Below are 26,922 nucleotides of genomic sequence, written 5' to 3' on the forward strand. Positions count from 1 at the left end.
GCCGCTGCACAAATAGTGTCCAAAGGCAGTCTAGCTTGAAAGGCTGTAGAAGTAGCTAAACTCCTAGTTAAATGTGCTTTAGGTTTTGAGCACAGCTGTTTTCCCCTGATCGTATAAATTTCAGTGATGACCGAAGAAAGCCATCTGGACAAAGTCACTTTAGAAACAGGAAGGCCTTTTTTATTATCCGCATAGGAAACAAAAAGTTGATCAGATTTTCTAAATTTTTTGTTCTGTCCAAATAATATCTAAGCTGACGGTGGACGCCAAGATAATGTAGCTTTTGTTCAGCTCTATCTGAATAGTTAGGAAAAATACAGGAGATCAATGGATTGATTCAGATTGTTTTTGAAGCGACCTTAGGTAAAAAGGATGGATTAGTTCTCAAAGATACTCTGTCTTTGTGAAAAATCAAATAGGGGTCGAACCGAAAGAGCATGAAGTTCAGACACCCTCCTGGCAGATGTAATAGCCACTAGGAATAACGTTTTCCAAGAAAGATATTTTAGGAACAAGAAACAGCTGGCTCGAAGGGGAAGAATCAAGGATGTCAGCACTAAATTTAGATCCCACTGAGGAGGAGGATTCCTGATTGGAGGCTTTAGTAGGAAAATTCCTTTCAAAAAGGCCCTGCAGAGCCTATGGGACATAATATTATGATCTGCTATCCCGACATGAAAATTAGAAATAGCAGCCAACTGAACTCTGACTGTGGAAGAAGAGGAGCCTGCATGAAAGATCTCTGCTAAAAAGTCCAGAACTGCCTGAACAGGGGCAGTAAAAGGATCAATATTTTGGGCCTTAGCCCAATAAGAGAAACGTTTCCATTTGCTTGTGTAAATCCTCCTGGTAGAGGATTTTAGTGAAGCTACTATGATATCTCTAACTGGGTTAGAGATCAAAGGAAGCCTGGCTAAGGAAGGAAGTGGAGCAACCATGCTGTGAGGTTGAGAGAAGGGATTGACCGGTGCAGCTGACCGGATTGGTGAATCAGTAGATCTGGCACTGGGTCCAGATGCCACGGCTGCACCAAAAGGTGATGATGGAGGAACGGGAACCAAACTTGTCGAGGCCAGTAAGGGGCAATGAGAATCAATTTGGCTCTCAAACGGTAGCTTTCTGGATCACCTGAGGGATCAGAGGAAATGGGGGAAGGCATAAAGAAGCCACTGGGGCCAATCCTGGGACAGAGCTTCACTGGGGGATTGGCCAGATAGAGGGAAGAGACTGAAAATTACTGGACATTTGCTGTTTTGGGGAGTAGCAAAAGATCGCAACATGGACGACCCCATTCCAGAAAAATCTCTTCCGCTATGGATTGCTTGAGAGACCACTCGTGAGGCATGAGAATAGCTCTGCTCAATCTGTCCGCTATAATGTTGGTTTTCCCAGGGATATGCGTTGCTACCAGAAACCGATGAGAGGAGATCGCCCATTGCCAAAGTCTGAGCTTCTCGACACAAGGGGTAGGACTTGGTTCCGCCCTGTTTGTTGATATACCAAACTACAGACATGTTGTCTGTGTGGACTGCAATTGTCCCTACGGGAAGAAAGTCGTTGAGGGCTTGCAACGTTAAAAGCACTGCTCTCATCTCCAGGACATTTATGTGCAGATGGTACTCGAACGGTTGCCACGTCCCATGAACCATCCTGCCTGATAATGACCCCCCCACCCGATCAGGGAGGCATCCGTGGTGACAGTGGCTATCGGGGACGGAGGTACAAAGCACCTGCCTTGGTGAACCTGAGACGATGTGATCCACCAAGCAAGATGTTCTTTGCATGTTTGTGTCACCAGAATCTGGTGACGCATTGGGAGTTGCTGGTATGACCACTGCGTGAACAGCATCCACTGAAGGAGGCGCATGTAGAATCGAGCCAGGACAAGAAGAGTAATGGCCGCAGCCATGAGACCTAATACCTTTAGAACCATTCTGGCCTGTACTTTCTTGCTGGCCAGAATGATCCTGACATGAGTCTGAATGTCTGAAACTCTTTGTTCTGTAAGGGTAGCTGACATCCGAACAGTGTTTAAGTTTGCGCCTATGAAGGTAATAGACTGGCAGGGCGATAAGGATGACTTTTCGAAGTTGACTGAGATACCCAAATGAGAACAAAGGTCTATTGTGTAATCCCTGGCTTGTATAAGCTGATGCCTGGTGGTGGTTGACAGGAGCCAGTCGTCGAGATACGGAAACACCTGGAATCCTTGACGTCTCAGGTGAGCCGTGACCACTGCCATGCATTTGGTGAACACTCTGGGTGCTGTAGTGAGACCAAAGGGCAGGGCTCTGAACTGGAAATGACTGGACCCCAACCGAAAGCGGAGAAACCTCCTGGAGCGTCTGTGAATTTTGATGTGATAGTACGCATCCTGAAGATCTATTGAGCACATCCAGTTGTCCTTCTGTAAGAAGGGCAGAATTGACTGAAGAGTGACCATTCGAATCTTGTCTTCCTGACAGACTTGTTGAGTCTGCTGAGATCCAATATTGGTCTCCAGTCTCCCGTCTTTTGGGGACCAAAAGAACCTTGAGTAGATTCCGGCTCTGAATGGTCTATTGTAACTGGCTGAATGGCTCTTTTGCAGAAGTTTTGCGATTTCTAACTCTGCAATGTCCCTTAGACCGGTGGTACATCTGGAAGGGAACTTGAGGGAAGGGACTTTCCTCGAAAGGAATTATGTAACCCTTGGATATGATCGACTGTACCCATCTGTCTTGAGTGAGGGAATGCCAGGCTTCTGGGTACAGTGATAATCTTCCCGACTGCCTCCAAGGAGGGACAGCCGGGCAACACCTCAGGGATGCTGAAAGGGCTTATCAGAGAGGCTCCCTGTTTCCCTGGTTCTTCGGACCCCCTCTGCCTCTAGAGCGGCCTGTTGTTGTTACCCCTCTGCCTCTAGGGGTAAACTGACCACGTGAATCCGGGCGTGACTCCTTGGGATTTACGGAACCACATCTTCCCACCCTTCTGTCCTTTGGGATAAGGCCTAGAAGGGGTGGAAAACGGACTCCAACAGCAGAAAGAGTCTTGCCGTCCTGCTCACACCTGGTCAAGGTCTCCTTCACCTGAGGGCCAAACAAAGCTGACCCGTCAAAGGGAGAATTTGTGAAGGACGCCTTAAAGGGATCCGCAAAATCACATAGCCGCATCCAGGCTTGGCGCCTAAGAGCCACACCTGTGCCTGCGGCTCTACTCGCCCATCCGCAGCATAAGATATTAGCCGCATGGAGGAGTTAGCAATGGAATTGAGGGTTCCTAGCTGCGAAGCAATCTTTTCTTGAGCCCCTGCAGCTGTAGGATCCTGAACTACTTCTCCCAGCTCCTTCAGGATATCTCTCTGGAGTCTGGTGAAGTGACAAAGATAATTCAGCGAGCATAGCAAAGGTCGCTGAGGAAAACATCCGCTTGCCGTACCTATCCATGGTCCTAGAGTCCTTATTAGGAGGATGGACGGGCACGGAAGGATCTGCAAGTTCCTTTTGGTGGCCGCAGCCACCACCATGGCATCAGCGGGGACACCCTTGGTTAGGAATTGTTTGTCACTAGGGGCAGTGATAAATTTAGAAGGCCTCCTAGGGACTGGCTCTACAGAGTTAGGAGCTGTCCACGCCTTTCGTGCAATAACCTGCATAAGGGGGTCGAAAGGCGGAGACACCCAGGAGGTGGAGGGCTGAGATCCAAACGCCTCTAGGTATACTGACTCATCCTCAGAGGGATTGTTGGTGGGCCAGTTTCCCCTCTGTTTGAGAAGTTCTAGGATGTCTGAAAAGGAGACATCCTCAGAGGGGATCTAGGGATCCCTCTGACTCATCAAAGTCAGTATCCAAGTGACAGACTCGGGAGTCTACATGCTTCCTCTTACAAGTCCTCTTCCTAGGAGGATCTCCCGAAACATCAGGAGAATCCTCGAAGAGGGGAAATTCCCAATGGGGAAACCTGAGGCGGAGGATCTCTGGGTCCTGTAGCAAGAGAAGTGGCAGAGATGTCAACAGGTACCATAGAGGGAGGAGCTACGGGAACAGACTGCTGACTGATACCAGTGGCCAGTACACTCTTCATCACCTCGAATGCTCCCTCCCAGGCAGGTCCGAGAGAACCCGCCCAAGAGCTAGGAACTCCAGGAACCACCGAAAGGGAAGTCTCCGAGGCAGATGTCGGAGCCGAGCTCACCAAGGCCGAGGCTCCAAGGGGAAGAGCGGGCTCGGACAAGGGTCCGATGCCACTCACCCCTCGGAGGAGACCATGGAAGCCCGACCACCGAATCCCTCTAAGGAAGAGGAGATAAGAGTAGGGGCTGAAGGAACAGAAGGGGTATCCGTCCTCCAGCCGTAGCAGTAACCATGCCCGAAGACTCCAACTCCAAGCTCTGGGGTAGAGTTGAAGGAGGAACTGTAACGGGGTGTGGACCAACAGTCGTCTGCTGAGACGGACTGTGTAGCATTTGGGCCAGTACCTGTGACTTGAGTAATCTACTGACCACTCTCTCTAGGTCATGATCTGACAACCTGGATGACCTTGAAGATCGGCTCCGATGGCTCCGTTCCGATAGAAGAGGCGAAGCCGGAGCCGAAAGTATCGGCTCCAAGGAAGGAGACCTCGACCTCTTCCTGGAATGGGCCATCGGAGCCGATACTACTGATCCTGTCGGCACCGACTTCTCGGAGCCGACAGAACGTCTCGATGTATCGGCTCCAGCCGGAGCCGATACAGCCACCAAAGTAACGGTGTCGGAGCCGATCGGAGCCGACACCGATGCCTGCGCCACATGGGTGTCGGAGCCGATATCGAAGTGGTCAAAACAGATTCGGCACCGATAGCCATCGGCGCCGAAAGCTTTGTGGATCCAGAATCGGCTCCAGCCGGAGCCGATCTCGACTCAATACGAGTCGGAGCCGAGGCCGCAGGCTTAGAAACAGAAGCCTGGGCCTTGGCAGTTTTAGTTGACTTTTGTGGAGCCGACTTAGCCGGAGAGCCCTCCGGCTTAAGAAGACCCCTGAGAATCAACTTGTTGCTCTCCTGCAGGACTCTCTGGCTGAAGGAGTGACAAATAGCACAGGAGTCCTGCAGGTGAAGAGGGCCCAAACAATACAGGCAGAAGTGTGACCGTCTGTCAGAGACATCTTCTGACAGCACGAGTCACACTTCTTAAAACCTGAAACCCTCTCCTTAGACATGGTGCCTAAACACAACACACACAGACACACCAGTCAAAATTAAATTAAACAAAATACCAAGAGGTATTTTATAAAAACACCAACACACACACCCTAACAGGGGGGGGGATGGGATAGGGAAAATTGACTAACAAAAAATTAAAAGAGACAGGGATTTCTGTCAGAAAAAGGGTAGAATTAAATTTAAACTATCACAAAATTAGTTTTAAACTAAAAGGGGCTTGAAATATCACAAATGTGAACTACTTACCAGGAGCTGGTAAAGAGAAGACCTCCCAAGCGAAGCGGCAAACGAGATCTGGGTACTTACTGCCTTGCATCATGGGATATGGGGCTGCCTCGAGCTGGTAAAAGGAGTTCTCGAGCTAAAGCAAGTGCCGAGTCGGAGCCGAGGATCGGCTCCGAACCCATCAAGCAAGAATGAAGGCGAGATTGACAACTTATCAAAAATCAAAAACATAGCAAGGCTACAAGAGGTCTTACCTGTATAGGATTTCCTTGGTGCTGTACTGGGGCTCCCTGCTGTTGCTGAGCAGAAGCTGGATATGAACCAGGTACACCATACTGACCAGGAGCACTGTATCCACTGTACATGTTCTTGTGAAGGAAAAAAACAAAACAGAATCTTAAAGCCAATACAAAACTATGCAAAGACATTTAACAGCAGGACCAACAAGTCTACAAAAGATGCAAAAGTTGTTAGCCAGTGAGTCGACCTTTGAACCAACACACTGTGGGGGTTCTACTCCCAATCAACTCATTCAATCCTGAACAGTTAGACACTAATTAACACCTCTGTCTACTGAGATTTTCTAAGCCAGGAAATCATTTGCTTCCCAGAGAGATTTTCTCCAAAATCCATCTACAGAAAAAGCACTTCATTAGATTTAAAATATCTGACAAATAGTGTCAGCTTTAAAAAATATAATAAAATATGACACCATGAGGCAGTTACTCACCTATTCAAGATGTTTGACAACACCATACTTTGTTCTGTTATACTGCTGAATCGATGGACATTATGCCATAATAATTTAATATTTCAAAACAGTATTAATCTACAAGATCATGGTGTTAGATGGCATGTACTGATGGAAAGATTGTGCCCATTATTGTTTTGTACAAGACAGCACCATTTGCTCACCTGTAGGTCAAACAGTTTTTATGAAATTAATGCAGTTACAAAATTATAGGTAAAAGTCATAACAGCTTTATCAAGAGGATTTATACCTTAAAATGGCTTCAGATTGCCCACCAAGTTGTAATGTCATTTTTACTAACACCCACTGCTTGAATACACCGCTTCCAACATGACAGTATCACACGCTTTTTATATCAGTAATGTAAACATGGAGAACTGTCTTGTTTAACATTTTGTAAAAACTCCACAACTCCAGCTCTGCACATCCCATGCTGACCACTTCATTGCCACGCTTAGTAGATCATGTCAGCTTCTAGATGCCGCCCTGCTGCCTTAGTTTTATGTACGTACCTTTACCAGGACTTCAGAAATTAAACGTTAAGCACTCACCACAACTAGGCATCTGCTTTATTCATTTTCACTCTTCCTCAACTAATAGGTCACAAATCTGGCCATCAAATCTGACAAGGCCACATATTTTTGACTCTGGATCCAACTCTCTTTAAAGGAAAGAGTTAACTTTATAGGCAAGTACTTGGCCTAGCCAACTCCCCCAAAGGAACCATGTACCTTGTGTATGTGAGGTAAACAATTTAACCATTATGCCAACCCTCCCCTCTCGAGCTCCTCCCTCTACCCATAATGCCCTAGTCCATTCTCAATACCTCAGACTGAGTCTGTTGTCATAAAATACCAATTAATAAGGAAAGAACAGCGCTCCAACCTGGACCTATATGTTCCAATAAGAAATCCAACAGGTTCCTCCAGGGGATTATAGGAAGGGGGTGGATTGGGAGGGGAGCTGAGGAGGAATGAAAATGGACAACAAAGATGCCTAGTTATGTTGAGCACACAACTTTTAAATCAGATGTTGTCCTTTTCATTCACCCTCAATGAATGGGACAGAGTCTCCAGCTACATTAATCTTGGGTGACCCTCATTGAAGGATATCCCAGAGAACTGGTGAGCCAAAGGCAGCTCTGGCTCTGGATATTAGATCCAATTTGCAAGGAGTAATAAAGTTATGAGCATTGGACCATGTGGCTGCTGCACAAATATCACTAGACATTCTTGACCAAAAAGCAGATGAAGTGGTCATGGATCTAGCTGAGGGGGCTTTAGGCAGTCTTTGTAGAGAAATGCCTTGTTGAGCACAGATCCAAGAAATGCAATCAGTTATCCATTTAGCCAATTTAACAGAAACTGGATAACCCAGTCGATTTGATGAAAAGGATACAAACAGCTGATATGGCCTTCTAATTTGTGTCGCTCTGTGTAAATAAAAACATTAACTGTCTGTGCAGATACAGGAGATGTAGCATGTATTCTCATTTTTTTTGAAAAATTTGGAAATAAAACTGGCAAATGAATGGGTTGGATAATGTTAAATTTAGAAGCCACTTTAGGTAAGGAAAAAAAAGGCTTTTGTTCATAAAGCTACCCTGTTATTTATGGAAAATAATGTGGGAAGTCTTTCATAAAAGAGCCTGGAGTTAAAAAATTTTTTTCTGGAAAAGTGATGGCTATTAAAGGCCACTTCCATGACATGAATTTTAAGTCACTGTTTGCTGAAAAGTGATGGCTATTAAAAAGGCCACTTCCATGACATGAATTTTAAGTCACTGTTTGCTGGAAGTGCAAATGGCTTCTGATTTAGACCTTGTAGTCAGATCCCTGGGAGATGAAGGATCTTTTACTGAAGGGGGGGGGGGGGGTAAGTAGAAAAGTGCCTTTCAGAAAAGCTTTACATAACTTTGAAGCAGCCAAAGAATAATTTTATCTCCTATATGAAAATTTGAAATGGCTGCCAATTGTAGTTTGATCATACAAAAACTAGCTCCTTCGCTGAAAAGAGCAGCCAGAAAATCAAGAATAGCAAAGACTGGTGCGGTAAAGGAGTTAACATAATTTCTCAGTGCCCAAAGGGAAAATCTTTTCCATTTGTTCTTGTAAACCTTCCTAGGTGGAGTCTTTATGAGAGGATAAAACAATGGTATCTACTGGGGAAGAATGACTGGGGTGTCTGGCTGCAGTTAGCTTGAGGGCTGGAATATTGGGATGACTCATCCCTGAGGAGTGTGACAAGAGATCTGGAGATGGGTCTAGTATCCAGGGAGGACAGCGAAGATGAGACCAAAGGTAGGGGAACTACAACTGCCAGGGCCAGTAGGGGACAATGAGGATGACTGAGCTCTTCAACCAAATTGCTTTCTGTAGAAATTTGGGGATCAAGGGAAGTGGGAGATGAGCATATAGGAGACTGGATGGCCAAAAGTGGACTAAAGTATCGCTCCGACTCCCACTGAGGGGGGGATCAGAGCAAAATACCTGCTGTACTTTTTGTTGTGGGGGAACACAAACAGGCTGCAGCAAGGCTAGGCCCAAAAGGGAACATTTCCTCCACCATTGCTTATTTGAAAGATCACTCATGACCATTAAAATGGATCTGCTTACTTTGTCTGCTAACACATTGGTTTCCCCAGAATGTGCATTGCAATTAGAAAGCAGATGGTGGACATCACCCATAGCCACACTCTCACAGCCTTTCTGCAGAGAGGGTAAGCCTGGCGCCCCTTTCTCTGTTGATGTACCAGACTACAGACAGGTTGTTGGTGTGAATAGCAAAAGTCCCTAGTGGAAGAACATCTTGAAATGCCTGCAATGCTCTCCAAGACACTGACATGCAAAAACTGGTCTCCTAAAAGGACCATGTGCCTTAAGACAGTCCTTCCCAAGTAATGCCCCACCCTACCCCAAAATGAGAGGCATCAGTAGTCACCGTGGCTAATAGAGACATAAAACAAAGGGTCGACTTGGATAAACATTGTCCAACTGGAAGTATTTGCAAATAAGTGTAAGCTTGACTGGAAAGGGCAGAGGTTGTTGAAAAATAGACCACTGAACAGCTAGAGTCCATTGAAGAACACGCATATAGTATCGTACTAAGGAAGTACTATTGCTGCTGCCACAGATCTCGGAGCTTGAAAAATGAATCTTGCTGGAGGAGATGGATGGGAAAGAAGCCGATGAACCTGAGATCTAAATGTGTCTATGCGATGAGTTGGCAAGGATGCAATTTATGTTGTCGTGTTCGGATGTGCACCAATAAACTCCAGGCTCTGTACTGGTGTCAGATTTGATTTGGCATATTTGACTGTTATCCCCAGTGAGTGATTAATCTGGAACAAATAGTCCTTAGACTCTTGAAATAGATGCATGGATGGGGCAGGTGAGGATCCAGTCGTCCAGATATGGAAACACTCGGAATCCTTTTAGACTAAAATGAGCTGACCCCACTGTCATACATTTGGTGAACAACCTGGGGCTGTGGAGAGTCCAAACAGCAGGGCGCTGAATTGGTAATGACTAGCTGCCACCAAAAGCCTAAATATCTATACATCTTGAATATTTATAGAGCACATCCACTCATCCTTGAGAAGAAATGGCAGAATGGACTGGACCATGATCATTTGAGCTTTGACTTTTTCACATATTGATTTAGTCTGCTCAGATGCAAAATTGGTCTCAGATCCCCCTGTTTTTGTAGGCACTGGAAAAAAAAAAAAAAAAAAAAAGTACGCTTTGAATCCTATTCGGTCTGGTGGGACTACTTGGAACTCTCGTATCTAGCAGCTTTTGAATTTCTTGAGCTGCTGCCTTCTTCTGACTTAGTGGAACACTGGGAAGCTTTTTTCTTTTGTAAACTGGGGGTTGAAAAAAATGGCATGGAGTAACCTCTGGATATTATTTTTTAACACCCAGGAATCTTTTGTTATAATAGCCAGGCAAGGACAATCGTCCAACTGCCTCCAGAGGTGGACAGTCGGGCAGCACTTCAGGCATGTTGAAAGGGTCTGTCCAGAAAGGAACTGCATAAACCGTGATTTTGCAGGCCTCCTTTGCCTCTGGGGCAACATCTACCATTAGAATTACCTTCTTTGCCTCTGAAGAAGTTCTCCCCCACACAGATCTTGGAAAGTTCCCAGAAATTTGCGAACTCACATTTTCTTACCACCTCTCTGATTTCTAAAGAATGTTCACTGAGGGATTCCTACTGCAGACAGAGTCTCTCCTTGTTCGCCACGGGTAAGAGTTTCTTTCACAGATGGACCAAATAAAAATGTTCCATTAAAGGAAGCATTGATGAAAGTCATCTTGAAAGGTTCCACAAAGTCACAAAGCCGCATCGAGGCATCTCTCTTTAAAGCAATGCCTGAGCCGGCAGACCATGAGGTGTCGTCAGCTGCGGAGGTCAAGAGTGGCCAGCTGAGAAAATGATCTTTTGAAAATCCTATACAGATATGGACTCTCAGAGGATCCGATAGTTTTTTGGTCAAATCCCTCTGTAGTCTTGTGAAATGTACCAGGCAGTTAAGAGACCTCAAGGCGAATGTCGCTGAGGCAAAAACTCGCTTTCCGAATCTGTAAAGCTCCCTAGCTTCTATGTTTGGTGGGTGACAGACTTATTGTTCTGCTAGCTCTTTTTTAATGGCCACCACCATACCACTGGGACTCCTTTGCTCCAGTGCGGCCTATCTTTAAGAGGAGCTAGGAATTTGTCAGGTCCTCTCAGTATAAGCTCAATGGAATCCCTCTCTTTCCATGCCCGGTGAGAGACCAAATAAAACAGCTCATCCACTTGGCGGGGGGGGGACGGGGGACAACCCAAGACAGACAGGCCAGAACCAAAAGCTTCGAAAAATACTGGATTCCTCTGGAGAAGGATTATCAGAAGACCAACCACCTTTCTGCTTAAGGATGTCCAATATGTTTCCAAAAGAAATTCATCAGGTGGTGATCTGGAGGACCCTCCTCCTTCCTCGAAATCAGTATCCTCAGTAAGAGATTCCAATGGGGAATCTACGTGCCTCCTCTTACACATTCTCTTCAGGAAGATCTCCTCTGGAGGGATGTTCAGTGGAGGTTTCAGCCGAGGGGGGAGTTCTTCCATGGGAACTGACTGTCCCTGTGGAATAGGTCTAATGGACTCAGAGCTCGGAATGAAAGAGGGAATGAGGAATGAATCCAAGGGATAAGAAACCGGATCTTTAGAAAGAGAAAGTCTCAAAGGCAGATGGACTCAGAGGAGCTGTGGCCACCCATACAACAGCACAGACTTCCACAGTATGGGTAGATCACAACTCCGACCAGATCTGTGCCTGGAAGAGGGAAACCAGACCCAAGCTGTCCAGTGCCAAGGCTCTGAAAAGCAGAGATGGATCCAATAACGGAGTAGACCCTGGTCCCATGGATCCAACACCAATGCTTCAGCTCTGGGACCAGTTGCAATCCAATGGTATAGGCGCAGAAAGTACAGTTTTGTACCTACCATAAATGTAGATGTCCGAACTGGATAGCATCTGCAGTCATAACAAATGGGTTGTCCTGTCGTCAGGCAGCCCCTCGGTCGGCCGGATTCCAAAGTCTGGGTCCAGCTTTGGCTGATATCGCACTCCACCCGACGTCATCTCTGCTGGTCTTCGGGTATAAAGACATCAGCCGACGCCATTTTCCTCAGTGTTTCTTGCCGCGTGGCGCCCGAAGCAGAAGCTGTTCGCAAGTGCCGGTCGGTCAGATCCAGAGATTACTACTACCGAATATTACTTCGAAGACTTCTAAAAAGCTAAGTACCGCGTTGGGGACTCTTTCTTGCCTCAGCCGATGTCAGAAAAAGTCAATAACTGTTTAACTTGTGGGAAACAAATACCTCATAAAGATTTCCACTCTTACTGTTTGCCTTGCTTAGGCCCAGACCACGACGTAGCAGCCTGTTCGGCCTGTGCTTCCTTCAACCGACGAACACTTAGGCGTCGGTCGGAGTTTGCTGAACAGTTTTTCGGCTCAGATTTTGCGTACATTATGCCGTCGGATCCTCCGACTACCCAAATTGTTAAAAAACGCAAAGAAAAAGACCGACACTCGCGGTCCGCGGTTTCGGCCGAAACCACGGTTAAGCAAGCCTCGAGTGTCTCGGTTTCGACCGAAACCGAGAAAACTGGTCAATCTACAGCCGAATCCATGACTACTACTGAGGCTCCTGCTACCTTACCTGAATCAGCCTCAGAAATTTTGCTACAACTGTGGTTCCTAGTGATTTATCAGACACCATCCCTTTGGATGTCTCTACCCCAGCACGTGGCCTGGAATGCTTTTTGGGAGTCTGCATGAAAGGATAGTGTAGAGTAGCAAAGACTGGACCTACGATGAACTCTGGAGTGCAAGCTCTTGGGGTACGTGATGAATACCAGGTTTTGGATCAGATAACTTGGAACCCATAACCTCATCTGTGGGACTAGCTGAAATAATGATTGGATCCAAAACTTCAGACTCCAATGATTTTGAATCAGTAGTACAAACCTTTGGGTCATCTCAGAGAGGATGCTGATCAGATGATTTTGAAATTTTTGGAAGCAGTTCCGAGGAAGTCCTAAGGGACTTCAGCGGACAGCACTTTGTGATCCGAAGGACCGAGTTTAGAAGTTTTACCGGGGGGGGGGGGGGGGGGGGGTGAGTCCCTAAAGAAGATGTCGATGAAGGAGGAAGAAAACCCTTCAAGATTATTTTGTGCGTCTATCAGTTAATGCTCTGGAGCTGAACACAGTACAAATACGGCAGTTAATTTCTAAATGGGCTAACTCACAAAATTATAGTTATTTACTTACCATAACATGGCATCTGTGATACCTGTAGTCACCATTCATCACGTTAGGGTCTTGGATCAGATATCGGATCCAAGCCGACATACTCAGAACATAGCTTAGCTCAAAGCTCCTCCTCTCCAGTAATGCTCTGCTGCCCTACACTCCACTCCCTCAGCTCAAGTCTGCATAAGGAAGACAGACAGACAAAAGTATTTAAACAAAACAGAACCTCCAAATCCAACCAATCTTCCAGGAAGGGGGCTGGAGGGTGTGACGGCGACGAATGGTGACTGCAGACAACACAGATGCCAAGTTATGGTGCATACATAACTATAAATCTGATGTTATCTAGTTACTATTCCTCACGTTAGGGACAGAGTCCCCAGCTACCTAAATCCTGGGAGGTCTCAAGGATGGACATGCCGAAGAACCGTGGAGCCAAATTAAGCCATTCCTCTGGAAACCAAATCCAACTTATAGTGGGAAATGAAAGTGTGGGGAGAAGACCATGTTGCTGCTGCTGCACAAATGCCATCTAAAGACTGACTATCTGCAAAGGCAATGGAAGTAGAAACTACCCTGGTAGAATGAGCCCTCACTGGTGTAGCCAGGGAAGTACCCTCTGAAGAATAAATGAAGGAAATACATTGCAAAATCCAATGGGAAACCGTGACTTTCGAAATACCCCTGCCCTTTCTATTCAAAGAGAAGGTGACAAATAGTTGGTCTGAATGCCTAAATTCTTACGTTCTATGAAAATAAAATCGAAGCTGACTATGAACGTTCAATGTGTGCAGAATACATTCCCCCTTATTAGAGTAGTTAGGAAAAAAAAATGGTAGATGAATACATTGATTGAGATTCACTGGTAAGGCCACTTTAGGCATGAAGGATGGGTCTGGTTTTAGAGACACCCTGTCCTTGCAGAAAATTAAGTAGGGCGGCTTGATAGTAAGAGCTTGCAACTCCGAAACTCTCTTTGCCGAAGTTATTGCCACTAAAAAGGCAGTCTTCCAGGAAAGAAATTTAATATCACACGAAGCCGCTGGTTCAAAGGGTGGTTTTGTCAAAGCCTGCAGGACCAAAGTCAAATTCCATGGGGGAGAAGGAGTTTTTACAGGAGGTCACAATAGAAAAAACCCTTTTAGAAAGGCCTTACAGAGGCATGCAAAAAAGGCAGAATTACCACCAAGATGAAAATTCAAAATCGCTGCCAACTGTACCTTGACAGTAGAAAAACTAGCCCATTCCTTAAAGAGAGGGATCAAAAAGAGAAGTATTTCGGGAATAGGGGTCTAAATTCCTATTCTTCGCCCAAACCGAAAATCTGTTCCATTTACTGGAATAAACTTTCCTAGTAGAGGACCTCTGGGAAGCAAGAATAATCTCTTTTACAGGTGAAGCTAGCCTGGACTTAGCCAAAATCACGAAGTTGACATACCACGCTATCAAACGTAGGGTCTGAAGGTTCAGGAGCGGTAGGAAAGAAGGATAAGCAAGCAGATCTGGAATTGGACTGAGCACCCAGGGTGGATGCCTCAAATGAGACTGTAGAAGGGGGAACCACACCTGTAGAGGACAAAAGGGGGCAACGAGGATCAGTTGACTCTTGAGGCGTCTGGCTTTATGTAGTACTGTGGGAATTAGAGGTAACTGAGGAAAGGCATACAAGAGACCCAGGGTCCAATCGTGGGTGAGCGTGTCCCTGGGAGATTCTCCCCTCGGGGGGGAACAAGGCAAAGAAGTTGCTGCATTTGTGGCTGAGGGGAGATGCAAACAGATCGCAGTTCGGATAAACATACCGACGGAAGATCTGTTGAGCCACCACTGGATTCAGGAACCACTCGTGAGGAGTTAATATAGCCCTGCTCAATTTGTCCACCAACATGTTGGATGCTCCGGGAATGTGCGTTGCAGTGAGAAAGTAACCCTTGGCCATCGCCCACTCCCAGACACTCATGGCCTCGCGACACAGCAGATAAGAACGCGTGCCCCCTTGCTTGTTTATATATCACACAACAGCCATGTTGTCTGATAAAACCGCAATCATTCCCTTTGGAAGGCAGTCTTGAAAGGTTTGCAATGACAAAAGGACTGACCTCATCTCCAGAACGGTGATCTGCAGTTTGGTCTCTGAGGGTGACCATGTCCCTTGAATTGTCTGTCCCTGGACATGCCCCCGCACACACCCCAGGAGGGAAGTGTCCAAGGTGACTGTCGCCACAAGAGTCGGAGGAACAAAAGGCCTGCCCACTAGAAGATCCAGTGAACAAATCCACCACGAAAGATGCTTCTGACACACCGAGGCGAGCCGAATGGGGAAAGACAGAGGTTGCTGCAACACTGACCACTGAACTGCAAAGGCCTACTGAAGGACCATCATATGGTACCGAGCAATCGGTACCAAATAAATGGCAGCCGCCATCGATCCTAGAGCCCAAAGAATGAATGAGGCCGGAGAACAGGTTAGCTCCAGCAAGGTTTGAACTTGGTCGTGAACAAGTGACACCCAAAGAGGTAAGGCTGCAACCTGAGAGGTGGTATCCAACAAAGTGCTTATGAACTCCAGCTTATGGGTAGGAATCAAAGAGGATTTTGCCATGTTCACTGTAATACCCAGCAGATGGAACAGGGCAAGTATGGTGTGAATATTGTCCAGTAGTTGATGCCTTGTGGGGGCCCGTCAGGAGACAATTTTCCAAATAGGGAAAAACTTGATTCCCTGCAGCCAGAGATGAGCTGCTACCATCGCCATGCATTTGGTGAACACCTGGGGGGCCTGAGGTGAGACCAAAGGGCAGGGTCCGGAACTGAAAATGAGAGACTCCCAAGTGAAAGCTTAGAAATCTCCTGGACCATCTATCCATTTTTATATGGTAGTACGTGTCCTGGAGGTCCACTGAGCACATCCAGTCGTTGTGCAACAGAGGCAAAAATGACTGCACAGTGACCATCCGAAACGAAAACTTCTGCACGAACTGGTTCATGCGACTGAGATCCAAAACAGGAAGTAGGAGACATCCTCCGGAGGGTATCTCAGGGACCCATCCCCTATCACCATCATCTGTATCCTAAGTAATGGACTCCACTGGTGGAGTCAAGACATCTGCTCTACAAGTCCTCTTCCTGGAAACTTCCTCCGCCTGGGGTGGTAGGGAAGACTCAGAAGGGGGGGGATCACGGCGGCATCCCCCTGAAGGCTAAGTCGGACGGGCTGACTGGAATCAGGATGACACAAGCCGTTCAGATACTGGGGCTAGGTAGGGTGACCATGCACGGGACAGGCAGTTCTGATAGCAGAGAAAGATCTTTTGGCAGCCTGTAAAGCGGAAGGACTAGAAGAGGTTCCATCCCCCTCTCCCGCCAATACAACCCTAGCGGAACAGAAGGTGGACGCCCCCCCAGTCCCGCCACTCCACTGGATGTCACCAGACTGGAACTGTCGAAAGCCGAGGCGCCCAGAGGAAGAGACTGGTCCGAAAAGCCCAGGCCAGAATCCAACCCCATAGACCCCAGCCAGACAGGCCCAACAGGTCGTATGCTCCGTTCTGGGGGAACAGAAACAGTACCAACCGCTGATCCCATCAGGGAAGGACCCAAACTGGGGCCCAGAGCTCCCCTAGCCTCCACTCCGCTCAACAGTCCCTGAGAATCCAAGCCACTTGTCGGATGTGCAGCGATGGAAGGAGGAGTGGGAGATTGGATTCCCGAACTGTGGGCCGGAGAAGCCAGAAGCCCAAACTCCATCCGAGCTTTCAGAAAGGCCCACATCATCCTGTCCATATCCATAGGGAGGGCACTCCTGGAAGATCGGGAGGAGATGGAGGACCTGCTGGGAGAGTTACGCCTGGAGCCCTAGTGTCAACTCTTCCGTTCCCTAGAATGAGACCTACCTGGAGAAGATAAAACCTGGTTTTAAGGCAATGAATCCAAAGGGAGATCCTCCAGTACAATCAGCTCTGATATGACCGAATCGGAACCAAATTCTAAGGATCCGAAATAACACTTCTTTAATCCCTCGGAACTGAAAGGGTCGGATCCATAGGTACAGTGCCCACCCTCAGATCCGAAGATCTGGAGTCAAAATCCTTGGATCCAGGAGAGGGAACCGAAGGTACTGGATCCGAGGGCTTTGGGTCCAAACCCTTGGATCCTGGAGTGGACTACCTGGACGATTTGGGACGTGAAGATCTCAGATACAAAACTGCCCTGGGTTGAGCTGGATCTGACAGCCAGGGATGTTTAATCAGGGCCTCCTCCATGGAAAGTTTCTTTCTAGCCCCAGAAGAACCGGTGACCAAGGGGCATCCTTTGAACAAGCCTTTAATAAGGAGCTTTTTACAATGGTTGACGAAAGCCCTCGGGTTGAAAAGTGGCACAAATGCAGCATTCCACCTCGAGGTGGTCGCCGCCAAGACAGTAGAGGCACTCAAAGCGTGAGTAGGAAAAGTTATGTACTCACCATAATGTTCCATCTGAGTAGTTGTACTTCATTTTCTTCAACCTGTGAGATTCCGAATCCATATCGGATCCAAGCCGGCAATCTCACTAGCATCTGCTCCGAGCTCCAAGCTCCTCACCTGACCCATAACACACCTCCACTACTTTCCAACCCCCAGATCGAGTTTGCTGATCCTTATACTGATAACCCGACCTGAAAAAAAAAAATACTTTATGACCTACAACTGCAGCCCATAGGCTGCTCACATGACAAGATCAAGGGGAAGGAGGGAGGGACGGTTGAAGAAAAATGAAGTACAACTACTCAGATGGAACGTTAAGGTAAGTACATAACTTCTTTATCTGAAGTAGTTTACTTCATTTGTTCTTCAACCTGTGGAACAGAGTCCCCAGCTACTAAACTCCTGGGTGGCACTCATGGAAGGATATTCCAGAGCATCGCGGAACCAAAGAATGCTCTCCTTCTAGAAGTCCAATCCAATTTGTTGTGAGAAATAAAGGTATGATATGAGGACCAAGTAGCAATGAGACTCTAGACCAGGACCTACTGGAATGAGCTTTCACCTGACCCAGAGGAGACGCGCCTCTGTCCTTATAGACCTGAAAGATGCATGAGAAAATCCACCTAGCAATAGTGATCTTGGAGACAGGTTTTCCCAAAAAGGGTTTACAGAAGAACACAAAAAGTTGATCGGATCTACAGAAGTTTTTGGTCCTGTGTAAATTGTAACTATTTATGAACATCCAACAAGTGGAGTTTATATCCCATTTTGTTAGCAAAATTAGGAAAGAAAACCGGTAAATTGATGGTTTGATTGAAATTAACTTGTGATACCACCTTAGGAAGAAAGGACGGATTGGTGCAAAGGGAAACCATATGGATATCTTAGCAGAAGTGATAGCCACCAGGAATGTTGTTTTCCAGGATAAAAATTTTAGATCTGTGGTTGCAGCAGGTTCAAAAGGCGGAGCGACCAAAGTTTGAAGAACCATAGTAAGGTCACCTGGAGGAACAGGATCCTTGACCAGGGGCATAAAAGAAAAGTCCCTTTGATAAAGGCTTTACACAGTCTGGAAGAGGCTAGTGAGGCTGAATTCTCACCGACATGAAAATGAGAAATGGCAGCCAATCGAACTCTGATAGTAGAACTAGCTCCCTGTTGAAAAATACTGGCTAGGAAATTAAGAATGGCAGAAATATGAGCCGTGAAGGGGTCTCAACTCCTCTGAGAAGTCCAAAAGGAAAACGTTTCCATTTACTGCGGTAAACCTTCGGGGTTGAAGACTTATGAGCAGCTACCAGAATAGACCTAACTGAAGAGGATAATCCAGGAGTCCTACAAATCATGGGAATTGCAGCAGCCAAGCTGTGAGCTTCAAACTGTCCAGGTTCGGATGAGAAACCCCGATGGGTACGAAATCAGATCCTGAATGGGATCAAAGATCCAGGGCGGAGCTAGAAGGTGAGACCAAAGGAAGGGAAACCATACCTGGCGAGGCCAAAATAGGGCAATGAGGATCACTTTGCTCCCTAGTCAACGAGCTTTCTGTAGAAACCTCGGAATAAGAAGTACTGGAGGGTAAGCATACAGAAGACCGGGAGGCCAAGCATGGACTAGAGAATTTCTGGGGGGACTCCCCTGGCAGGGGGTTCAGAGCCAAAAACTCGCTGCACTTCGTGCTGTAAGGAGATGCTAAGAACTTTGACCCAATGTAGTCTATCAGCTGGACAGGATTTAGAACTGCAAACTGGTAAACCTACGAGCAGAAAGAAGAGGCACACCCAAGATATAATGTGTAAAGCGCTTTTCGTTTATGCCACAACATAAACTTCATCAGACAGGCAACAACGTATCAAATGCATTTAAATACATACAAGTAACCAATCAAGTTGGTTCATAACACATTTAAAATCACAGTACATAAAATATTATGACATTAAAATAAAATAATGTTAATAATTAACACCACCCTCAAGACTCAATTTGTACTACACTAAAATCCTATTAAAATATAGAATGTATATATTTACTAGTTAAAACTAGTCTATTTATACAAAATTAGCGTTTTAAGTCTAGAACTTGGTGGGAGCAGTGAGGAGCCAATGATCCAGTAGACCTGAATCCCCTGAAGCCTCAGGTGAGCCGCTACTACCGCCATCACTTTGAACACCCTGGGGGCTGTGGTGAGACCAAAGGGTAGGGCTTGAAACTGGTAATGGACTCCTAGCCGGAAGCAGAGGAACCTCCTGGAGCTTCTGTGCATTTTTGTGTGATTAGTAGTCATCCTAGAGATCTAATAAGCACATCCAGTCGCTCTCTTGCAGGTATGATATGATGGACTGTAGTGTGACCATCCAGAATTTTTCTATGGCAACTGACAGGTTCAGGGTAGATAGTTCCAGAATGGGCCTTACGTCCCCCATTTTCTTTGGCACCCAAAAGAATCCGGAGTAGAAGCCCGATCTGGACTTATCTGGGGGGACGGATTCGATGGCTTATTTTCCTAGCAGCTTGGAAATTTCCTGTGCTGCTGCCTCCCTTTGCATGGGTGGTATGTCCAGGAGGTGTTTGGGAGGAACCACAAAAGGGATAGAGTATCCACTGGATATGATCTGAAGCACCAAGCGGTTTGATGTAACGGACTCCCATGCCGCCAGGTGCAATGACAATCGTCCAAAGACTGCCTCCAGAGTAGAGGAGTCGGGCAAACCCATCAGGGTTGCTCTCCGGGCCTGTCTGAGAAAGGTTCTCGAGACCCACAATTCCTCGGACCACCTCTACCTTTGGGCCGAAGTCCATTCTGTCCCCCTCTGCCTCTGGGGAAAGAAGAGCCGCGAGTGTCCCAGGACTACTGTGCAATCCGAAACCATATCTTCTTTTGCCCTCTCTGATTCCGGGAAAAGGATCTTTGAGGTTTAGAGAAGTTGATTCCAACTGCAGACAGTGTCTTCCCATCGTTCTCACTCTGGACTCAAGTCTCTGATGGTTTTACCAATGGGAGTAGAGCCGCCATAAGGGGCACTAGAAAAGGACGCCTTGAAAAGCTCCGAAAACTGACAACAGTCTGAGCCAGGCTTTGCATCTCATGGACATGCCGGACCCAGCCGCCCTAGCAGCTCTTTCAGTAGCATGTGAAAGGAGTCGCATGGATGTGTTGGAGACTGCTTTCAAAGTGGCCATCCTCGTGGAGAACGAGTCCCTGTCCTCCTGTGACATGGACTTAGGGGGAGACTATGCCAGCTCCTTGACTAAGCCGCGCTGGAGTCTCGTGACATGGGCCAGGTAGTCTAAGTGCCTCCTCTTACATGTATGCTTGCGAGGCACACCTCAGGTGAGGCTCTTCGGGGGGGGGGGACAAGCCACTTATTCCACAGGGGGAAGCGTCTCTGGCTCCTGGAGCAAGGGCTGTCCCTCTGGGAAAACGATGGGATTCATAGAAAGAGCTGAGGGGGTCGGGGCAGAGTCAGAGGGGATATTCAAGAGGCTCAATCCAGCAGAGAGAAAGTACAGTTGTGTACCTACCATAAACGTAGATGTTCGAGTGTATTCACTGTTGCAGTCATTACTCTTGGGTTATCCTGCTGGCAGGCTACCCGCAGTCGGCCTGAATTACAAAGTCTAGGTCCGGCGTCGGTTGCTGTCGCCTCCTCCCTGACGTCAGTGCGCCAGGGGTATAAAAGATGCAGCGCCATTTTCTTCAGTTTTTCTTGCCCCATATGTCAGGTGCCCCCAAATAGGCAGGCTGAAAGGTATGCCAATAAAGCATTTATTTTATTTATTTAAATTTGTTGACCGGGAGTGTCCGACTGGACGTAGGTCCATTTTCAGCGGAGGCCCGGGGAGAAAAGCTCCACAGTTAAAATAAACAGACAGTATTTACATTGGATTACATAGTGATTAACAATTTACATAGCAATTACTTACAACATATTTACAGATGAAGAACATAGTACATCAGTAGACAATTTGAATCTTTATCTGTGAAGTGCATACCAGACATTAACAAATGTTACAAGAAGTTGTTCGTGCTGTATAATAAGTACTGGCTTATGAGCATCTGAGCTTGCTTTAATCAAGGTAGTTAGTGGAGTGGAAAGAAAGGTAGTGGTTGGATGGGGTGGATGATGATAGAGTGGGAGTTGCAAGGGCATAGCCAGCATGTTTTTAGTTGCACTTTTAGTAAAGTTCTGAAGTGGGTGCATGATGGTATGGAGGTAATTGTGGGTGGGAGTGAGTTCCATAATTTGGCTATGGCGCAAGAGAATAGTGCTTCACCAGCAATGTTATTGGCTTTAGTGATCTGCAAGTGATTTTTGCTGCTGGAGCTTAGTGGTCTGGTGGGGCGATAGGGTTGGAGTAGATTCTGGAGGGATGGGACATTTAGTGGATGGTTTACTAGTTTATGGGCAAGTGAGAGTTGATACCACTGAAGGAGGTGAGGGAGTTCAAGCCAGCCCAGTTCAGCAAGAGAGAGACAGTGGTGACTACGGTAGGATGCCCCTGTGGCGAATTTGGCGATTTTGTTGTAGCAGGTCTCTAGCTTGTTTAGATCACATTGCCTTAGGTTGGTATATATTGGAGAGGCATAAAGTAGGGTGGAGATAAGGTGAGAAATTGCTATTGAAATCTTTGCTGTTTTGGTGAGAATAAGAAGTTATGTACCTACCATAACGTTCCATGTTAGTTGTCTTCTCTCGCCTTCTTTCTTGCTTGATGGGTTCGGAGCCGATCCCTCGGCTCCGACTCGGCACTTGCTAAGCTCGAGAGTCACTTTTACCAGCTCGAGGCAGCCCCATATCCCATGATGCAAGGCGGTAAGTACCCAGATCTCGTTTGCTGACAAAGGGCAATAGCACCAAGCATAAAATACTTCCCAAAGGAAGAAAGAAAACTTACAGATGGAAGAAGGACCAGGTCTGAATGGTCTTCAGCATAACAGTTTCTTATACAAGGTCTGTCCAGGCCAGGGGAAGGAGGGAGGGTCAAGAAAGAAGGCGAGAAGACAACTAACATGGAACGTTATGGTAGGTACATAACTTCTTAATGTTAAGTTGTCAATCCCGCCTACATTCTTGCTTGATGGGACCGCGCCCCTAGCACCTCTATCCTGGGTGGCTCAATGGAACAAATCTTGAGGACTGTAGAGCCAAAACTGGCTCTGTCCCTGGAGGCCAAGTCCAATTTGTAATGGGAAACAAAAGTGTGAGGAGTAGCCCAAGTGGCGCTGCACAAATAGTGTCCAAAGGAAGTCTAGCTTGAAAAGCTGTAGAAGTAGCTAAGCTCCTAGTTGAATGTGCTTTAGGTTTTGAGCACAGTTGTTTTCCCCTGAGCGATAAATTTCAGAGATGACCAAGAAAGCCATCTGGACAAGGTCACTTTAGAAACAGGAAGGCCTTTTATTATCCGCATAGGAAACAAAAAGTTGATCAGATTTTCTAAATTTTTTGTTCTGTCCAAATAATATCTAAGTTGACGGTGGACATCAAGATAATGTAGCTTTTGTTCAGCTCTATCTGAATAGTTAGGGAAAAATACAGGGAGATCAATGGATTGATTCAGATTGTTCTTTGAAGCGACCTTAGGTAAAAAGGTTGGATTAGTTCTCAAAGATACTCTGTCTTCGTGAAAAACCAAATAGGGGGGTCGAACCGCAAGAGCATGAAGTTCAGACACCCTCCTGGCAGATGTAATAGCCACTAGGAATAAAGTTTTCCAAGAAAGATATTTCAGGAACAAGAAACAGCTGGCTCAAGGGGAAGAATCAAGGATGTCAGCACTAAATTTAGATCCCACTGAGGAGGAGGATTCCTGATTGGAGGCTTTAGTAGGAAAATTCCTTTCAAGAAGGCCCTGCAGAGCCTATGGGACATAATATTATGATCTGCTATCCCGACATGAAAATTGGAAATAGCAGCCAATTGAACTCTGACTGTGGAAGAAGAGGAGCCTGCATGAAAAATCTCTGCTAAGAAGTCCAGGACTGCCTGAACAGGGGCAGTAAAAGGATCAATATTTTGGGCCTTAGCCCAATAAGAGAAACGCTTCCATTTGCTTGTATAAATCCTCCTGGTAGAGGGTTTTAGCGAAGTTACTATGATGTCTCTAACTGGGTTAGAGATCAAAGGAAGCCTGGCTAAGGAAGGAAGTGGAGCAACCATGCTGTGAGGTTGAGAGAAGGGATTGACCGGTGCAGCTGACCCGATTGGTGAATCAGAAGATCTGGCACTGGGTCCAGATGCCACGGCTGCACCAAAAGGTGATGATGGAGGAACGGGAACCAAACTTGTCGAGGCCAGTAAGGCAATGAGAATCAATTTGGCTCTCAAAACGGTAGCTTTCTGGATCACCTGAGGGATCAGAGGAAATGGAGGGAAGGCATAAAGAAGTCCCTGGGGCCAATCCTGGGTCAGAGCGTCTCTGGGGATGGCCTGATAGAGGGAAGAGGCTGAAGAAGTCTGGACATTTGCTGTTTTGGGGAGTAGCAAAAGATCGCAACATGGACGCACCCCATTCCAGAAAAATCTCTTCCGCTATAGATTGCTTGAGAGACCACTCGTGAGGCATGAGGATAGCTCTGCTCAATCTGTCCGCTACAATGTTGGTTTTCCCAGGGATATGCGTTGCTACCAGAAACCGATGAGAGGAGATCGCCCATTGCCATAGTCTGAGCTTCTCGACACAAGGGGTAGGACTTGGTTCCGCCCTGTTTGTTGACATACCAAACTACAGACATGTTGTCTGTGTGGACTGCAATTGTCCCTACGGGAAGAAAGTCGTTGAGGGCTTGCAACGTTAAAAGCACTGCTCTCATCTCCAGGACATTTATGTGCAGATGGTACTCGAACGGCTGCCACGTCCCATGAACCATCCTGCCCTGATAATGACCCCCACCCGATCAGGGAGGCATCCGTGGTGACAGTGGCTATCGGGGATGGGGGTACAAAGTACCTGCTTTGGTGAACCTGAGGCGATGTGATCCACCAAGCAAGATGCTCTTTGCATGTCTGTGTCACCAGAATCTGGTGACGCATTGGAAGTTGCTGGTATGACCATTGTGTGAACAGCATCCACTGAAGAAGGCATGTAGAATCGAGCCAGGGAAGAAGAGTAATGGCCGCAGCCATGAGACCTAATACCTTTAGAACCATTCTGGCCTGTACTTTCTTGCTGGCCAGAATGATCCTGACATGACTCTGAATGTCTGAAACTCTTTGTTCTGTAAGGGTAGCTGACATCCGAACAGTGTTTAAGTTTGCGCCTATGAAGGTAATAGACTGGCAGGGCGATAAGGATGACTTTTCAAGTTGATTGAGATGCCCAAATGAGAACAAAGGTCTATTGTGTAATCCCTGGCTTGTATAAGCTGATGCCTGGTGGTGGCTGACAGGAGCCAGTCGTCGAGATACGGAAACACCTGGAATCCTTGACATCTCAGGTGAGCCGTGACCACTGCCATGCATTTGGTGAACACTCTGGGGCTGTAGTGAGACCAAAGGGCAGGGCTCTGAACTGGAAATGACTGGACCCCAGCCGAAAGCGGAGAAATCTCCTGGAGCGTCTGTGAATTTTGATGTGATAGTACGCATCCTGAAGATCTATTGAGCACATCCAGTTGTCCTTCTGTAAGAAGGGCAGAATTGACTGAAGAGTGACCATTCGGAATCTTGTCTTCCTGACAGACTTGTTGAGTCTGCTGAGATCCAATATTGGTCTCCAGTCTCCGTCTTTTGGGGACCAAAAGAACCTTGAGTAGATTCCGGGCTCTGAATGGTCTATTGTAACTGGCTGAATGGCTCTTTTTTGCAGTAGTTTTGAGATTTCTGACTCTGCAATCTCCCTTAGACCGGGTGGTACATCTGGAAGGGAACTGAGGGGAAGGGACTTTCCTCGAAAGGAATTATGTAACCCTTGGATATGATTGACTGTACCCATCTGTCTTGAGTGAGGGAATGCCAGGCTTCTGGGTACAGTGATAATCTTCCCCCGACTGCCTCCAAGGAGGGACAGCCGGGCAACACCTCAGGGATGCTGAAAGGGCTTGTCAGAGAGAGGCTCCCTGTTTCCCTGGTTCTTCAGACCCCCTCTGCCTCTAGAGCGGCGTCTGTTGTTGTTACCCCCTCTGCCTCTAGGGGTAAACTGACCACGTGAATCCAGCGTGACTCCTTGGGATTTACGGAACCACATTTTCCCACCTTTCTGTCCTTTGGGATAAGGTCTAGAAGGGGTGGAAAAACGGACTCCAACAGCAGAAAGAGTCTTGCCGTCCTGTTCGCACCTGGTCAAGTTTTCCTTCACCTGAGGGCCAAACGAAGCTGACCCATCAAAGGGAGAATTTGTGAAGGACGCCTTAAAGGGATCCGCAAAATCACATAGCCGCATCCAGGCTTGGCGTCTAAGAGCCACACCTGTACCTGCGGCTCTACTCGCTCCATCCGCAGCATAAGATATTAGCCGCATGGAGGAGTTTGCAATGGAATTGAGGGTTCCTAGCTGCGAAGCAATTTTTTCTTGAGCCCCTGCAGCTGTAGGATCCTGAACTACTTCACCCAGCTCCTTAAGGATATCCCTCTGGAGTCTGGTGAAGTGACATAGGTAATTCAGCGAACGCATAGCAAAGGTCGCTGAGGAAAACATCCGCCACCGCACCTATCCATGGTCCTAGAGTCCTTATTAGGAGGATGGACGGCACGGAAGGATCTCCAAGTTCCTTTTGGTGGCCGCAGCCACCACCATGGCATCAGCGGGGACACCCTTAGTAAGGAATTGTTTGTCACACGGGCAGTGATAAATTTTGAAGGCCTCCTAGGGACTGGCTCTACAGAGTCAGGAGCTGCCCACGCCTCGTGCAATAACCTGCATAAGGGGTCGAAGGCGGAGACACCCAGGAGGTGGAGGGCCGAGATCCAAACGCCTCTAGGTATACTGACTCATCCTCAGAGGGATTGTTGGTGGGCCAGTTTCCTCTGTTTCAGGAGTTCTAGGATGTCTGAGAAGGAGACATCCTCAGAGGGGATCTAGGGGATCCCTCTGACTCATCAAAGTCAGTATCCGGGTGACAGACTCGGGGAGTCTACATGCTTCCTCTTACAAGTCCTCTTCCTAGGAGGATCTCCAAACATCAGGAGAATCCTCGGAAGAGGGGAAATTCCCAATGGGGAAACCTGAGGCGGAGGATCTCTGGGTCCTGTAGCAAGAGAAATGGCAGAGATGTCAACAGGTACTATAGAGGGAGGAGCTACGGAACAGACTGCTGACTGATACCAGTGGCCAGTACACTCTTCATCACCTCGAATGCTCCTCCCAGGCAGGTCCGAGAGAACCCGCTCCAAGAGCTAGGAACTCCAGGGACCACCGAAGGGAAGTCTCCGAGGCAGATGTCGGAGCCGAGCTCACCAAGGCCGAGGCTCCAAGGGGAAGAGCGGGTTCGGACAAGGGTCCGATGCCACTCACCCCCTCGGAGGAGACCATGGAAGCCCGACCACCGAATCCCTCTAAGG

The 26,922-nt window shown here is 47.2% G+C and overlaps 1 protein-coding gene across 1 annotated transcript in view; it reads right to left on the minus strand.

Annotated features, from left to right (window-relative positions):
- Positions 1-26,922, minus strand: part of LOC122816211 (leukocyte receptor cluster member 8-like) — a 531,086-nt gene that overhangs the window by 116,385 nt on the left and 387,779 nt on the right. The window contains exon 4 of the mRNA XM_044088961.1: positions 5,664-5,777. Coding sequence (XP_043944896.1) covers positions 5,664-5,777 — 114 coding nt within the window. The remainder of the gene's footprint in view (positions 1-5,663; positions 5,778-26,922) is intronic.

This window comes from Protopterus annectens, chromosome 1.part1, assembly GCF_019279795.1.
Source record: "Protopterus annectens isolate FY-2018-M chromosome 1.part1, PAN1.0, whole genome shotgun sequence".
Classification (NCBI taxonomy): domain Eukaryota; kingdom Metazoa; phylum Chordata; order Ceratodontiformes; family Protopteridae; genus Protopterus; species Protopterus annectens.